The sequence below is a fragment of the Urtica dioica genome, chromosome 2 (assembly GCF_054948205.1).
Source record: "Urtica dioica subsp. dioica isolate 48M chromosome 2, U.dioica_male_clone48M_v1_H2, whole genome shotgun sequence".
Classification (NCBI taxonomy): domain Eukaryota; kingdom Viridiplantae; phylum Streptophyta; class Magnoliopsida; order Rosales; family Urticaceae; genus Urtica; species Urtica dioica.
This window is the reverse complement of record NC_142757.1, coordinates 33,931,863-33,949,089: the sequence shown is the minus strand read 5'-3', so window position 1 is coordinate 33,949,089 and position 17,227 is coordinate 33,931,863. Positions and strand designations below refer to the sequence as shown.

Genomic DNA, 17,227 nt, shown 5'->3' with positions numbered 1-17,227 from the left:
GTGCCTTGATTTTCTCAGGGTTCGCTTCGATACCTCGACGGCTAACTATGTAGCCTAGGAACTTCCCGGATTCGACCCCGAACACACATTTGTTGGGGTTGAGCTTCATTTTGTACCGGCGGAGGATTAAGAACATCTCCTCAGGTTGTCTACGTGATTGGTAGCCAGCAGGCTTTTAACGAGCATGTCGTCCACGTATACTTCCATGGTCTTGCCGATTAGGTCGGCGAAGATCCGGTTTACCAATCGTTGTTAAGTAGCTCCTGCATTCTTAAGGCCGAAAGGCATGACCTTGTAGCAGTAGAGGCCGCGATCAGTGACGAAGGTCGTCTTGATCTGATCGGGCTCGTGCATTCGTATCTGGTTATAGCCCTAGTAGGCGTCCATGAAACTTAGCAGTTCATGTCTTGCCGTGGCGTCGACCAGTTGTTCGATGCGTGGGAGTGGAAAGCAATCTTTTGGGTAGGCTTTGATAAGATCTTTATAATCTATACAAATGCGCCACTTCCCATTAGGCTTTTTGACCATGACCACATTGGCCACCCACTTGGGGTACTTGGCTTCTCGGATGAAGCCAGCGGAGAGAGAAGCTTTTCGACTTCCTCGTTTATCGCTAGGTATCGTTCGGGGTTGAACGCACGTCTAGCTTGTACCTTTTCAGCGATAGTTTTATCGTCATTCAACCGGTGCACAATCACATCGGGGTCTATACCAGGCATGTCTGCATGTGTCCACGCAAAGACATCCTTAAACTCCCGAAGGAAGGACGCGAGTTGAGTTTTGATGGCGAGAGGGAGTTATGCACCGATCTTCACCACCTGGTCAGGTTTAGCTTCGTCGAGAACGATCGAAGTGAGATCATCGGGGGTGTCAACTTTCAACCTCTCGACATCGTCACGAGGGTCTAGTTCCCCGAATTACCGTGCGTCTTTTTTATCACACGGGTAGTCGTCTTCTAGTTGGTAGATCGTGTTAACCCTTTTTTCAGCGGGCTTGCCGCCCACGCCTTGGACATAGCATATCCTCGCTTGGGTTTGATCACCAGCCATGACGCCGATCCCCTCCTCGGTGGGGAATTTCACCAGTAGGTGATATGTGGATGTGATGGCCCTTAGTCTGTTCAACGTGGGTCGCCCAATGATAACATTGTAGGGCGACTCCTGGTCAACCACAAGAAAGGGGACCATGTGAACGACTTCGATACCTCCGGTAGTTCCGAAGGTGACTGGCAAATCAATGATTCCTTCATTCATGACCTTTTCTCCCGTGAACCCAAACAGAGGTGTCTGGGTTGGGACAGGGCGGAGCCCCCCGAGCTTCATGCGCTCTAGGGTGGTCTTAAAGATTATATCGGCTGTGCTGCCGTTATCAATAAGAACTCTTTTTACCAAGTTGTTGGCCACCTGGGCCTTAAGGACTATAGCGTCATTATGCGGGTGCACAACTCGCTTGGCCTCTTCATTGGTGAATTGTATCATCTCGTGAGGTACGGACGGAGGTTCCTCATAGGTGAGGTTAACTTGCCCGGCAAGGCCTTCTTGAGAGGCAGCTCCGAGGAGCTTTTTCCTTTGCCGGACCGAGTTCCCGTCTTGCAAGCCACCTAGGATGGTGGTGACGGCGTGGAGTTGCGCATCGGCCGTAGCCGCGACCGCGGTGCGGTCGGTGTTGGCGTTGGCCTCTCCACCTTTCTCAGGCTGTGGCCTGTTGTCGGCGGGGGCTGCGGCTCCTACCATGCGAAGGACAAACTCTTTGAGTTCTCATTTTTGGATTAATGTCTCAATTTGTCTCCTGAGATGGAAGCATTGAGCGGTCGTGTGACCATAATCTCGGTGGAACTCACAATAGCAGGACCGGTCGCGAGATGCGAAGCTGCCTTTTATCGGAGCTGGAGCGGTGAACTTGTCACGCGCCACAGCGTAGATTTGCTCTACCGGGGCGTTCAAGGGAGTGTAACTCGAGTAGCCTCTAAAATTGCTCGCAAGACGCGGCTTTTGAGACGTAGGGGGTCGGCTATCGGAAGCTTGACCTCCCTTGTTCACCCTCTTGCGGGGGTTGCCAAGCTTTGGTTGCTGCTCCTGTAGGCGTCGAGGTAATCTTCTACCCCCATGAAGGTTTTGGCTCGGTTCATTAACTCGGCCATCGTAGAAGGGACTCTACCGACGACGGACTTTAAGAAGTCTCCGGTGCGCAAGCCCTCGATGATGGCTGTAATTGCGTCACTGTCGTCAAAGCGGTCAACCTTATTTGATTCTGCGGTGAATCGGGTGAGATACTGTCTCAAGGACTCGTTATTCTCTTGCCTGATTGACCATAAGTACATCTTGGTCTTCTTTTGGACCATCGATGTAGCAAATCGTGCTAGGAACATGTCTTTCAAGTCTTTGAACGATTGGACGCTCCCTGGTCTTAAATTCTTAAACCATTCAAAACCGGGTCCGGTGAGGGTAAGACTAAAAGCCTGGCATAGAGCCCTAGGTGAAACGCCCTGCATCGTCATCCAAGTTTCGTAATATTGGATGTGATACGCGGGATCAGTTTCCCCATTGTATGGAGGGAGATTCGGGAGTTTGAAGTTTCACGTGCACACCTCAGCAAGGATTTAGGCAGTGAAGGGCGAGGAATGTTCTTCTACGACCCCGTATGTATCACCGGCCAAGCTTCCTTCACGTAGGTCACGCACTTCGTTACGAAGATTGTGAATCATGGTGACGACGTTGAGGCCAGTGTTAGGGGTCACTCCTTGTTTAGGAGGAGTCACCTGACGCCTTTCATTCGACCCTTGAGCCGTGCGAGGGTCCCCATTGATTGGGGCCGTAGGGTTGTGGCCCTTACGAGCACTTAGCCTCTCCCGGAGGTCTTCGCCACGGTCGTTCCGTTGGGCGGTAAGTCGATCTCTAAGATCCGGCCCGGTGGTATGGGGGCGTGAGCTTCTATCCACATGCCTCACTCGTCGAGTCGTTGGACCTTCCCTGACATTGCCTCTTCGATCGAGTCGGTCATGGGCTGAACGTCGGGAGGTCTCTTCTTGAGAGGAGATCGGTATTGCCTTTGTTTTAGGCGGCGGGATTGACGGACCGGCTTCGATCTCAACAGGGAGTTCCCCGTCTTTGGTGAGAGAAGTCTCGACGCCGCTGAAATCTCCAAGCCTTCATAGTCGGGGTCATAGCCATGTCCCTCGTCCATGAGGTCCTCGGATTCCCCGTGGGGGGTCCCTTGCGCAAGCGCCTTGCCCGCTAGTTGGTGGTGGTACCTTGCGTTTGCTATCTTTAGTTGGCGGATTTTCTCCTCCATCTCAAGGATGCGGTCGTCCCGACTGTCCTGAAGAGGAGGGGGCGAGGGAGTGTGACTCTCGTCGTTGAGAGACTCCTCTTCACCTTGCGCTCGGGAGCGCAGGAAGTATTTCTTCACTCCGGTTGCGTTTTCGGGGTTATTCACGCCCTCAGAATGAACGGGTGGTTGACCACTCATGTCTTTCTCGAGTTGAGAAAAAAAGGGTCGAGCTGTAGAAGGGATTTCGGGCTGTGTAAGTCGGGAAGCCCCCTCCTTCTAGCACCAAACTGTTGTCGCACGAAAATGAACAACGATTAAATACCTCGGCGGTTCGATCCAAGGCCGAACCAAGTGACCGCGCCCGGGCCAAAAATGGGAGCTCGTAGGTGTGTTTTGGGGGGTGTGACCGTGCCAAAGGTTGGCTGCCTACGTACCCTTTAGTCGGGATCAGGTCAGAACGTAGTTCAATTTATGTATTGGGGGCTATCTTGGACTCGGAGGCTTGAGAATCCAAGGCTTTAGAGTAGGACCCGGCTCGTAGCTTCTAATGAAGACTTTAGAGGGGTCACTTGCCTCGTAGCTCGGAGTTCTAGCTCAAGGGCCAAGAAGCAAGAGAGCAGTGTGTACTGCAGAAGCTCGGGTTGCAGAAAAGGAGCGTGCTCCGTCTCGTGGAGGGGGGTCCTTGTATTTCTGAGCCGAGGGAGGAGGAGCGCGCGCTCTTGGATTGTCACAAGGGCGCGGGAGAGGAGAGAATTCTCGAGTGGGAGAGAAGACTTATGTGAATTTCCCAATGAGAAAGGTGTGTCTTTCCCTCCCCCTAAGGGGGGGGGGGGGGGGGGGGGGGGGGTATTTATAGTGTTGGAGGAGGCCATGGGCCGTCCCCCTTGAGGCCCACTGGGTGGCCAGGAGCGGGGCGCGCGAGGCAGCATAGCACCCGGGAGGGCGCAGGGCGCGTCGTCTGGATGGGCGCGGGGGGCGAGACTTGGCCGGGCGCGGCGTGCCCGGCAGCAGGTGCGCCTGGCCAAGGCAGCAGGGGCACTCGGCCGAGGCAGCAGGAGTGCTCGGCCGGGGCAGCAGGGACGCCCGGCCGAGGCAGCAGAGGCGCTCGGCTGGGGGAGCAGGGGCACCCGGCTGAGGCGACAGGAGCGCCCGGCCGAGACAGCAGGAGCGCTCGGCCGGGGCAGCAGGAGTGCTCGGCCGGGGCAGCAGAGACGCCCGGCCGAGGCAGCAGAGGCGCTCGGCCGGGGCAGCAGGGGCACCCGGCCGAGGCGACAGGAGCACCCGGCCGAGGCAGCAGGAGCGCTCGGCCGGGGCAGCAGGGGCGCCCGGCCGAGGCAGCAGATGCGCTCGGCCGAGGCAGCAGATGCGCTCGGCCGGAGCAGCAGGGACGTGCGCGGGCCGGGATGCCCGGGGCGCGAGAGCGCGCGCGGGCCGGGACGCCCGGGGCGCGGGAGCGCGCATGGGTCGGGACGCCCGGGGCGCGGGAGCGCGCACTGGCCGGGACGGCCGGGGCGTAGGGCGCGCGCGCGCGGGCCGGGGCGGCCGGGGTGCAGGGCGCGCGCGGGCCAGGCGCGCTAGGGCACGCTAAGGGTACGTATGATTAAAAGCCATATCAGGGAACGACTTGAGGAACGATGAAGGCTAACATGGATGTGCTTTTGGAAGTGAGGGAGCTATTATAGGCGTTGATGATCAGAGATAACGTCAGGGCGATGGTTTGGGTCTGGATGATCACAATTCAAGACGTTCAACGCTCAAAACTGAGCTCTTCGACTTCTTAAGTTGCTCATCTTTCTTGTATATGAGTGTTGTATTCTACAGTTGAATTCTAGAGTTTCAAGTTTTGGTAATTTTGGACAAGAAAATGACATCAGCTAGTAACAAATTTGATACTTTGAACTTAAATAAGTCAAATTATGTTTTAGACACTTCTACTAGTAACTGTAAACCTATATATCTACAATTATTGTAATTTGTAGACTTATAAGTCAATAGTTTATGACAAATGTATACTTTTATGTCTTCAGTTACTAGTATGAGTGTCCAAAAATATAATTTGGTTTATTTTATCAAAAAAAAAAAAAATTCCTACTACTTGTGGCCATTTCCTTCCAGCCCTTGTGTGGAACGTGTGTGATATTCGGATTTAATAATTAAATATAGGATTTTTTTTCTCATCGTCACAACCAAGGTTTAAAATATCGCGATATATAGGAGATATATCGACAATATTTCGCTTGCAAACAACTCTCGATAAAATATCTAGTATATATTGTTTCGTTTAATAAAAAAACGTTAAAATATCAAAAAATCTTAACGATATTATCAAAATATCGCGATATTTTGCCAACTAAAAAACCAAAATATCGATCAAAATCGGAAAAATATCGACTGAAATTGAATTTTGAAATAAAAAGTCAGAGCCTAGGCCCATTATAAATAAAAGACCCAATTCGAATCATGAGTTAGACTGTCGGAGAGAAAACAATTTGCTTTTTATAGGGGAAATGGCATTAAGTACTACCACTTTTCATAATTTGGACCAAAATATTGAAATCCATGTTTTAGACAAGAATAGTAGTTGATCAGCTGAGGAAGTACTATTTTGCCCTTTTGTAAACATACCCACACCACACACACACGTGAAAACTAATAAATTAATAATAATAATAATAATAAAAAATTATCCCGAGTCTCTCTCTCTCTCTCTCTCTCTCTCTCTCTCTCTCTCTCTCTCTCTCTCTCTCTCTCTCTCTCTCTCTCTCTCTATCTCCTAACTTTCTGGCGAAATCGACGCTATAACTACCGCCCGAGTTTCTGCAAGTCCGGCCAAAACCCGCTCCGTCGCGAGCCGTCCTCTGCCTCCGACGCACGACTCCGAGCTCAACCCAGTCCGAGCCAATCTTCGCGTGAACTCCGACCGGAAAGAGGAGAATCACGTGCTCCGAGCCTCTCTTTTCTTCGCCGCGTGACTCGGCCGAGACAAAGGAGATGCGAGCTCCACCGACTCCAGACCAGGGAAAAGCCATCAGAGAAGCTTTTGACGAAGCTCCGACGAGCCTGAGAACATCCGTCGAGCCATAGGAGACCGCCGAACCGAGAGATTGACCGAGAAAGGATTGGAGGAACTCTAAAATAGTTTTTTTTTGTATTGTCGGAGCTGACATACAAGTCTACAATTATTATATTTGTAGACATACAAGCTATAATTTCATTTATTGTAGACTTCTATGTCTACAATAAATGAAGTTGTAGACTTGTATGTCTACAATAAATGAAATTGTTGACTTGTATGTCTACAATTTCAGACGTTGTAAACTTGTATGTCAGCTCCGACAATACAAAAAAAAACTATTTTTTTACCTAAACACACGAACGAACCCATAAATATGAAACCCAGAAACACGAATGAAACTCATAAACATGAAACCCAGAAATAAACACGAACGAAACACGAAAAAAAAAACTATTTGTTTACCCAAACACACGAACGAACCCATAAATATGAAACCCAGAAACACAAATGAAACTCATAAACATGAAACCCAGAAATAAACACGAACGAAACATGAAACCCGTACGTCAACAACGAAACTCATACCCAAAAACAAACACGAACGAAACCCACCCAGAAATTCCCAGATTTCGTTTGCCAACATGAAGAGATAAAGTTTACCTCTTCGGTGACGACGACGATGACAGACAAACCACTGGTGACGACGACGACGGACAAACCACTGGCGACGACAAACAGAAAAAGGCAAGCTTTTTTTTTACCTTAAATGAACGAGAGAAAAAAAAAAGAGAAAGAGAGAGCTCTTAAACAATGAACGAGGAAAGAGAGAGCTGAGAGCAAGTTTGATGGAAATGAACAAAATAAAAACAAAGGGCATTTAAGACTTTTCTCACATGGTCAAATAATATTTTTGTCCAAAAAAAATGACCACAACATTTTGGTCAAAAATATCAAACAGACTACTATCTAAGGCCATTTCCCTTTTTATAGTGGTTTGGTATTAAAAATTGATTCTTCACAAATCATGTGGGACTTTTTACTCACTTACTTTTGCATATATTTTTACAATACTTTTTTTTTTTTTACTATTTGAATACCAACAAAGACAAACTATATAAACCAACGCAATACATTCTTTGGTTTCTCTTTTTGAAGTTACTGATATACATACACTAGTACAAAAAAGACCTTTGGGTACGACTTTTTTCGCACCCAAAAGTCAATTTTCGCACCCAAAGATATCTTTAGGTGCGACTTTTCCGCACCCGAAAGTCCGCACCTAAAAGTCTTGGGTGCGAAAAGTCGCACCCAAAAGTCTTGACTTTCGGGTGCAACATTTAGGTGCGACTTTCCGCACCTAAAGTCGCACCTAAAAAGTCACCAAAAAAAAGGCGACAATTAGGCCCTGGCTCTGTAGCTGTCCGGAGCCTTGAAGCTTCAAGAATTCGTGCCGAAATGAAATCTGCGATAAGGCAAATGTAGAGCTGTGTTCTTGTACCGAACCAAGATAATAATTCAATCCAAAATCCAAAGTCTTAAACAAATAATCACAGCCTCAAAACAACAATACAAATCCAGAATTCTTAACCAGAAACCAAAGAATTCACACGGCCAAGAGTAACGAAATACACTAAATTTTTCCAAAAATTAATCAACACTCAAACAGCCATTTCCAATCAATACCCAAACACTTAATGAGCCACAAAACATCACAGAATCATCGATCAAACTTCACAAATCAAAAAACCCCAAAAACTCGAGTTCTCTAACCCTAGTTCATCCTAAAATTCAGCCAATCATCCCAAGGAATTTATCGTTCCCACAGCTTCCTCGTCCTCTTCCCGATGGTTACCCCTTGCTCCGACGCCTCAGCGGTTCACGGCGGCGTCTTCTCTCCTCAGTTGGCGCGCGCGGTGGTGAAGAAGCTTGGCCGACAGCGCCCTATGCACCCTATCAACATGTTGTTAGGGTGCATTGGAAAAGAGGAAGAAAAAAAAAGAGGAAGTCGGAGTTTGGCGAATAGTCGGAGTTTAGCTGGCCAGAAATTAAAGAGGAAGAAAAAAAAAAGAGAGGGAGGGGAAACACACCTTAGGACGCTCGATGGTTGTGGTACCCGTCGGTGGTGGTCGGAGAGAGAGGCTCGATGGAGAGGACGCTCGGAGTGGACTGGTGGTGGTGGTAGGAGAGAACTCGGAGAGAGAGAGAGAGAGAGAGAGAGAGAGAGAGAGAGAGACTCAGAATTATGTTAAGAATGAATGAAAATCGAAGTGAAAATTTGTTTTATATCCTGACCTAGATTTTGGGTGCGACTTTGTCGCACCCAATGACCCGTGTCAGTACTTTTGGGTGCGACAAAGTCGCACCCAATGATATTTGTTAAAGTCGCACCCAAATTTAAAAAAATTAGCGAAAATTTTTCAATGCTTGTTTGAGTTTTGGGTGCGAAAAGTCGCACCTGAAAGTCTCATTTGGTGCGAAAAGTCGCACCCGAATGTCTTCCGCAACGGGAAACAGTATTTGTAGTAGTGATACATAGTATATATATATATATATATATATATATATATATATATATATATATATATATATATATAAGTTTAACATATATATAGTGTATATAGATATACTAAAATATGTACATATATAAATAACATGTCAACATATATATTAGACATACATATAGTTGTTGTAAATTATTGATATGCTCAAAGGTCAAAAATATAGGGTAAATTGAAGTAAAAAATATGAGATAAATAATTAATTACCCTACACCTAACTTATTGATTAGTGTACACAAATTTTACTGTAAATACATGAGGATGATGAAGGAAAAATTCATCCCCCAAAATTCTACAACTTACTCTTTCATTTTCTCTCTACCATTTACTCTCTCCATACTCCTCTCTTCTCTCTTCTCAAATTCATACCTTCTTGGTGTTTAAAGAGTTTTCGATTTAAGTTCTTCCTTTGGTTTTCATAACAATACTATATTCATAGATATAAACATATAGATATATTAGATACGAACATATATATATATATATATATATATATATATATATATAATTAAAATATAATGGTTATATGTATACTTAATTAATTATATGTAAATGATATAAAAATAATATTTGAGTTTATATTATTTTTATGATTTATAGGTGTATTTTTAATTTATTTGCTATTTGGAATATGTAGCATTTGATAACTATCTCATCTTTTGAATTTGGAGATATATATATAGGGTATTTTTAATTATATTTTGTTATAAGATTTTTGTCAACATATCCGTCGGTAGTCGATATATCATCGGTATTAAAATTATTATAGGATATCTGTCGATATATCCGTTGATATATCAGTAAAATCACAACTTTGGTATCGGTATCAATATTTTAAACATTGGTCACTAGTAGGGGCATTTGAGGTTTTAATGAAGCCCCATTTGATTAAAATAAAATAAATAAAAATAAAAAAAATAAAAAAAAATAAAAAAAAAACTAGACCCATTGTAACCAGGCATGGAGATTCTTAACGCCTCTCAATATTTTTTTTTCTTCTATGTATATAAATATACATTTTATACATTAAAAAATACTTCACGTTAGCCTCCCTAACTAGGGTTCTGGCTCCGTTAGTGATTGTAACTAAAACATTATAAATTGAAACTATCTTATGTAGACCGTTTATATAGTTTTAATCCCATAGATGAAACACTTCATTTTTAACTCGTCCAGTCATCCAAATTTTCATATACAAGTGTACACAGTTGTAACCTGTTAGGCACGGGTTTTATCTGCATATTATCGAATAAGGTTTCTAGGTCTCAACATGTGTACTGTATACAAATGCCCAAAGTTCATCACAGCATATTACTTCTCAATTCACTCTAAAACCACGAGTTTTTACATACAAATATGTTGTAGAACAAATAAATTAATCTGCTTACTTGCAGTACCAGTATACCACTCCATTATGTACAAGATCAACTCCTGAGAGGATGAACAGATGAGACAAAGATTAGTCATCTTTATAACCATGATGACGGCATTGAGGAAAAATTATGATTAATTTAGAACTGTTCAACCAGAGGATACAAACAAAGCGCGCAGAAACTCGCGGTTTAAGCTCAAAAGCAAAGAAAGATTTTACTTGGGAACAAAAGTATCTCTCTCAAGAAAGATAAAAAATGACGAATAAATAATTTCTGTATTTTCCTGGTGTTAGACGAGTAATTGCAGGGACAGAAAATAGTACCTACAAAATTGAGGTTGTTATCAAGGCACCAATGCACTTCACATCTATCTTCTGAGTAACGAGAGTACTCGGGTCGATGAGCAAGAACGGAACCAGGCAGAAGGAAATACGCTCAGCCAATATATGATTCCCTCCCAAAGCTTTTGGCCTTGACAAATAAATAGGTTAATGGAAAACTCCGGAGAATTTTCTGTGTGAGACCTTTCACGATCCTCTACGAAGCTGGAATTTGAATCTGGTTTAACCGGTTGAACCAGATGGAATGCAATATCATGTGGAACAAGTCATATCTTACGGTCCTCGTGTTCCAAAGAAAGTGTTTCTGAACCATCTTCACGTTGATCTGCATCGTAACGTATCTCCTCAACGGGATAGCCACTAGAATATCTTTTAACCTGGGTATGTCCTTCTCAGCCACGATCACGGAGAACGCTGTCCAATCGAGCACCTCACTGAGCGGAAGGACAAAATTGTCCGCAACAATCACGGGGACACACTCGTAATATATGGCCTCGATGATCCTGGGGCTGTTTACTTCGTAACCCATCGGGCATATGCAGTACTTGCTTGATTTCATGTGTTGGATGTAAGACATCTTTCGGGCGACTCTCCCGGGCAAAGGTCCGTAAATTTTCATGTCGTCGTCTTTGTTGAGCCAGTGCTTGAGAAGCGTTGGACGGACTCTTCCGTGCATATTGCCAGCAAAGAAAGCGAGAATGGGGCGTTGCGACGCTCTCTTTCCTCCGACATATCGGAGAGGCCTCCGAGGAGTCCGTATAGTAGTTTCTGGAAGCGAAACATCTTTTCCGAGAACAAAGATCCCTTCTGACAGATCAGCGTTGCATAGGGCTTTTATAGTGTTTTTGCTCAGCTCCTTGTGCTCGTTTACTGTATACGGGCCCTGTAAAAAGGTTAAGAGTTCGTAAATTATAATTACAAAAAATTAGCCAAATTAGCCACCGAAAGTCTAAGAACTGCTAAATAGCCAACTTTTTGTAATTTTTTTGTAAATAGCCACCTCAACTTATTTACGGCACTCAAAAAGACAAGAATACCCAAAAACATTCCCGCATATTTTGGGTTTTTTTGTCTTTTTGAGAATAAATTGAGGTGGCTATTTATAGAAAATTAACAAAATGTTGGCTATTATAAAAAAACGCTATAAGTCAAGTGGGTATATAGCTAAAAGACTCTTTATATTAAGCCAACACCCATCAGGCTTGCTCCAAACTGCTTTCGGAAACTCGAAATTTATGTCCAAAAGGCAATAGCATAGTAATCGAATTCGGTGTGACCAACATACTAAAGTACCCAATTCGGAAGACAGAGACACAAAACTGATATGCACATCCACCGCCAGAATCCTCGTTTTATCCTCGGCTTACCCTTCTTGAGCCGTGGGCTAGTGTAATAATCGGTTAAATTAAAATACTAAACTGGAAGATTCATTCAAGGATGGCATATTCTTAGCTGGTTCCAAACAAACTATGCATGTTCTGTAGCGATAAACAAAACAGAAGAGACATTGTGCACTTCATGTTTGACGCATAAGGAAACTAAAACATAACGCAACAATGCTTAACAGGTAATGAGCTTTAACCATGTTCTAAATTTTCTTCTTCCCAAAAATGAACCAAACCAGCATAACAAGTAATGAGTGGTAGAAAGACGAAAGTACCCAGTCGTGGCAAGCAGCAAGGAAGTGATCGGACCCGCGTGACCGATTCCAAAAGGGATACTTGGTGGCAATCTTGATCACATAGTTCCTCAGGTATATCGAGAGCGGTTTCAGATTGTGCGATTCGGGAACATAAAGAGCCATTTCCAATTGGCGAGCACTGTACGGAAGATAAAACAAGTGAGCTTTTTCCGGGTCCCTTGTTACGAACTGCCTGTTTCCCTCCATTAACCTCATGAACCATCCTTCAGAAGCATAAATCCCCCGCAGATGAGGCTGGTGAAAAATCGGCCTTGCTCCGTCCGGATAAATGAAGACTTTTAGTATCAACTCCATCAACTCATAGCTCCTAAATACAGGAACCACAAAGGGACTTCATTTTCAGCACGACAAAGTGAAAACACATCGTACGTTTCTTTTATTGCAGATGTGTGGAAAAATGAAGATCCAAGCGAATTCGCAGTAATATCAATGGATAAAACTTAGTTACAAAACAAGGAATTGTTGATATACCTCATGAAAACCGAAACATTCCGAAACAAAGGAGCGTATAGTTCAGGATCAACATCAGTAACGAGGGGTGCGTGCTCTATCTCTTTCTTTGCGTACTCGAGTGCTTCGTTAGGTTTTAATGACCAAATAAACCTCTGCAACAATGCATACCCAAAAAAAAAAAAAAAAAACACCAGTCACCCATCAAGAAGTACCTAATTACGGTTTTCACAGGGAAAGCAAGAGTTGATTGGTACCTGAAGTCTGTACGGAACCTTTCTACGAGGCGGAGAAGGAATAAGAGTCTTCAAATTAGCGACCTCTTTACTACGTTTCTTGGTCCTTCGAGATTCCGATCTTCTCACCTCGGCTGGCTCGACTGCCACCGATACATTGGGTGTCCTTGAATTTTCGAATCTTTCGCGTAAAGTCACAGTAATAAGAGGCTCACTCACCGAAGCGATTTCGCCGCGAGAGAAAATCTGGAGCATGAGTCCGGCGATGGTCATCATCGCCGCAGCGAAGAACACCTTCCTCCAACCGATGGCACAATGCCGGAGATGAGGTTTCATTGGGGCGCTGCGGCGATGCACTAATGGCATTGAAATGCTAAAGAAAATAATTCCCAGCCATCTCTAAATTTGGGGATGTGCCACTCTGCAGGATATAACAAGGCCACCATGAATATTTACATGGCAAGAGCAACTATATGTATATATATAAAAAATACAAATAAAAATAAATAAATAAATAAATCAAAATATAAATGGTTGTGTACAAAGAAATAATCTCATGCTCCCCACTCCCCAGTTTTATATGGAAATTAAAATAAAAAAAATAAAAAAAAAAGGTTCCGTAATCATTCGTTTACGATTTTCTGATATTAAAAATGCAAAAAATACCGTCACTTTCAGAGCAATTATTCATCCAACTTCCATAACAAAAGACAATGGCGAGTAGAGATTTCAATCCTTAGATAAAATTCGCAGATCTGACGTTTGTATGTAAGAATTGTGATTCAGCAGCGAATCCGGAAGACGAGAGTAATAATCAATTTAGATTTTTTTCGTTTTTAACAAAATGTGTTTTTGGTATAGATCAGGGGTATAGACATTATAGGATAATATAGTAGAAGTAATAAAACTATACATGGAATAGTCCATTCAATACGTTTCTTTAGATAACACAGATTCCCTCAAATTGAGGTGATGACCATTCTCATTCTCTCTTTCCTAAAATTCTCAAACAATAACCTAAAATCTTAACTTCGTCAAAAGCCAACCAAATATATAATCCGGTCACAAAAAAACAGCTGTAAATAAATTATACGATCTTTGATATGTGTGATTATAATCCAACCATTAAAAAACAAATAACACAATGCCCAGCTAGGTTTGCACTGATCTCGATAGCCGATCGTTGTTCAACGGGCCAATCACTCAATTCAGTTGTTCTTTGGCATAGGATAAAAAAAAGTGGGGAATGGAATGATTTCGGAAGATTTCTGACCAAAAAGCTTTATATTGATATTAAATTTGCACTAATTTTCCGCTGAAACTAATGATAACGCACTCTACTTTCATAGTATCAAAATCGCCATAAAAATAAGATATTTTGGATAATTTATTGAATTAATGTTGTTAACAATATAACGAACATCTTCATCAGGGAAAGAAACAAAAGAAAAAAGTTTAAACTTGAATGTTTTTTACATACCGTAAATGGCTTGCAATATGGGTTGAAGAGATTGAGGCGTTTGGATAGTGATTCAGAAATTGAGGCGTTTGTATAATGAGAAAAGAAAGGAAATTGGGAAGGAAGATTTCAGACAATAGAAAAAAATTACTTGAAGGAAGGAGGGAAAAGTCAGAGGATCCAACAGTAAAGTTTTTTATTAAATTAAATTATGATTTTTCTTCTATTTATTCCAATTGAAGAATAAGATTTTGGTTGTGACTTTTTTCCATATTTGTTATTGCAGCATGCTTATTATTATGATGTTGTTACTATAAAATGTTATATGAATATAATATATTGTGCTATTCATATAGAACTAAATATAGATGTATGATCAATTTGCACATCTTATGTTATATGTCTAACCTAATTACTAATAGGGAAAAATATCAACGAGATAATCTCGTATGTTCAATCGAAATGCAAGATTTATACATTCAATTTTTATAAATATCAGACATATTTCTTCAGTTTAATATAATTGGCATAGATCTTCTTTACAAATATGTTATATTACAAATATCATCATTTTTCGTTTATTTTTTACAAAAAAAAAAAAAAAAAAATAGAACTTCCCAAAATAACTTTAATGAAATAATTTTTTATTTTATATTCTATATACAAAAAATTAAATTAAAAAAAAATTCTTTATAAAAAGTTAAGAATTTTTTTTATAAAGAGAGATTTTGATTTTTTTAATAAAATAGTAAATAAATATTTATTCTATTAAGGGTATTTTGGGGAGTTCAATTAATTTTTCTAAAAAATAAACAGAAAGTGTGATATTTGTAAAATAACATTTTTTAGGGGAGGTATATGTCATTTATATTAAACTGAAAGGATATGTGTGATATTTCTAGAAATCGAATGGATAAATCTCGTATTTCGATTAAACGGGATACTCTTGATATTTTTCCTATTAATAATGATAATAAAATAATCAAAGACCATACATCTACACCATATAATAAATTAGACTATTACGAGACTTGGCCGCCGCGGACTAGTTGTCCGTCCTCACGGGGACTTCGTATTCTGAGACTTCGGAATCAGGCGCTCCAGTCTCACTTCCCTCGGCATCGAGAGTCGGATGGCGTCGGAACTCTCATGTCGCTACACCACGAAAAAGCAATCGTCCACCAACTTTATTCGAACGGCTACCATGGTCTCATCTCATCCTAGGCAGACAGACGGTGGGTAACGGTACCTATGGCTACCGACAGCATCGCCGTGTACCGTTGGCTACCATTCAGCCATAAAAATGGTAGCGGACACATGGCTGCCGTGTGTCAGCCGAGCAATAAATGAGGCAGAGTTGGTATTGGTAGCCATTTGTTAACGTTGGTGATTGGGGTTTAATTTTTTTTTTTTTTTTTGTCTTTCAATCTGAGCAGTCCAAATTGTTACCATTTTGATAATCAATGGCTGAAAAAATATGGCCTTTTTTACCGTTTGAGCTCGTAAATAATAATCTTTTTACACTTTCATCCTCCAATTTTCAGAACATTCTCCATCAATTCTCTCTACAGTTACCTCTACAATTCTTTACAACCAAATCTCTCTATATAATTTATACAAATAATTAGCTGTTTAACCATCTAAAACACTAGCAATTTGGTTTTAGCCAACCTTTCGTTAATTTCCCGTAAATAACCATCTTGCTTACGTGGCAGCTTATTAATTGAATTAGTTTTACCTTTTTGTCCTTACGCTATTTTAATTAGGCATTTTTTTTTTTAAAAAATTTGAATTAAATATTGAAACCGAATAGGAAAGTTTTCAAATTTGAAATTTGAATTTTGAGCAGATTTTGAAAGTTCTCAGCCATTAATTGTTATGTATTTGGAAATTTTCAGCGTTGACTTTAGGTAATTAGTTTCTATTTTCGTTGCAATTCATTAGGTAATTAATTTCGAATTAATTCTTCATTCATTGATATTATTTTGTCTTCCATATATTCATAATTTTCAGAATTTTCGTGCTCAAAATATTTCCAGAATTTTTTCAGTTTATTTACACGAGTATACTGTAAATAGGCTTTGTATTTACAGTGAATATAATGTAAATAAGCTTCGTATTTACACGAATATACTGTAAATATGATTTCTATTTACACGAACATACTGTAAATATGATATCTATTTACACGAACATACTGTATTAAAAAAAATCATAAACTTCTCTCAGCAAGAAGCTTGTCGATTTGCACATGCGTTCCAGGAACAAGAATGAACTTGATTCCCAGGTTATAAAGGATAGCAATATCCTGAATTGAAATAAAATTCATCAACTTTGAACTTATTAAACAAACCACGACATAAAAAATTAAAAAACATAAAAAAAAACGCTGAAATTCCTGAAATTCTTCGGTGTCTCTTCGTCGGCGGCGCGCTGGGCGACTCGCGGCGGTCGCGCGCGGCGACGCTCGGTCTCAGCGGGATGGCGCGCACGAGGAAGAGAAACTTGGGCTCGGGCTGGTGCTGGTGGCCGCGCGCAGAAGAGAAGAAGGAGAAGAAGACGGCGGCGCTCGGTCTCAGCGGGATGGCGCGCGCGAGGAAGAGAAGCTCGGGCTCGGGCTGTTGCTGGTGGCCGCGCGCAGAAGAGAAGAAGGAGAAGAAGACGATGTTTGGTCCGAGCGCAGAAGAGAAGAAGGAGAAGAAAGAGAAGAAGATTGCGTGTATCTGTGGTTTAATTACAGAGTTTAATGATTTTAATGATTTTAATTTGCGGCAGTTATTATCCGAAGATATTGCTTTTAATGATTTTAATTTTCGTGAGGT

The 17,227-nt window shown here is 42.1% G+C and overlaps 1 protein-coding gene across 2 annotated transcripts; it reads right to left on the bottom strand.

Moving 5' to 3' along the window:
* Nucleotides 1-9,855: 9,855 nt before the first annotated feature.
* On the bottom strand, nucleotides 9,856-14,553 carry LOC149404493 (putative glycosyltransferase At5g03795). Of its 2 annotated transcripts, XR_016295491.1 has the most exons (6): nucleotides 14,427-14,553; nucleotides 12,968-13,367; nucleotides 12,732-12,865; nucleotides 12,219-12,567; nucleotides 10,541-11,441; nucleotides 9,856-10,275 (listed from the first exon to the last, which is right to left on the bottom strand). XR_016295491.1 is itself a non-coding variant. In XM_089606930.1 (5 exons), exons 2-5 carry the CDS (start codon nucleotides 13,310-13,312, stop codon nucleotides 10,755-10,757), a joined length of 1,515 nt encoding a protein of 504 aa, XP_089463056.1. In that variant the 5' UTR covers nucleotides 13,313-13,367; nucleotides 14,427-14,553; the 3' UTR covers nucleotides 10,285-10,754. The 2 variants fall into 2 exon arrangements, 1 of the variants encoding a protein (XP_089463056.1); XM_089606930.1 differs by lacking the exon at nucleotides 9,856-10,275 and having other exon boundaries at nucleotides 10,285-11,441.
* Between the last annotated feature and the right edge of the window lie 2,674 nt (nucleotides 14,554-17,227).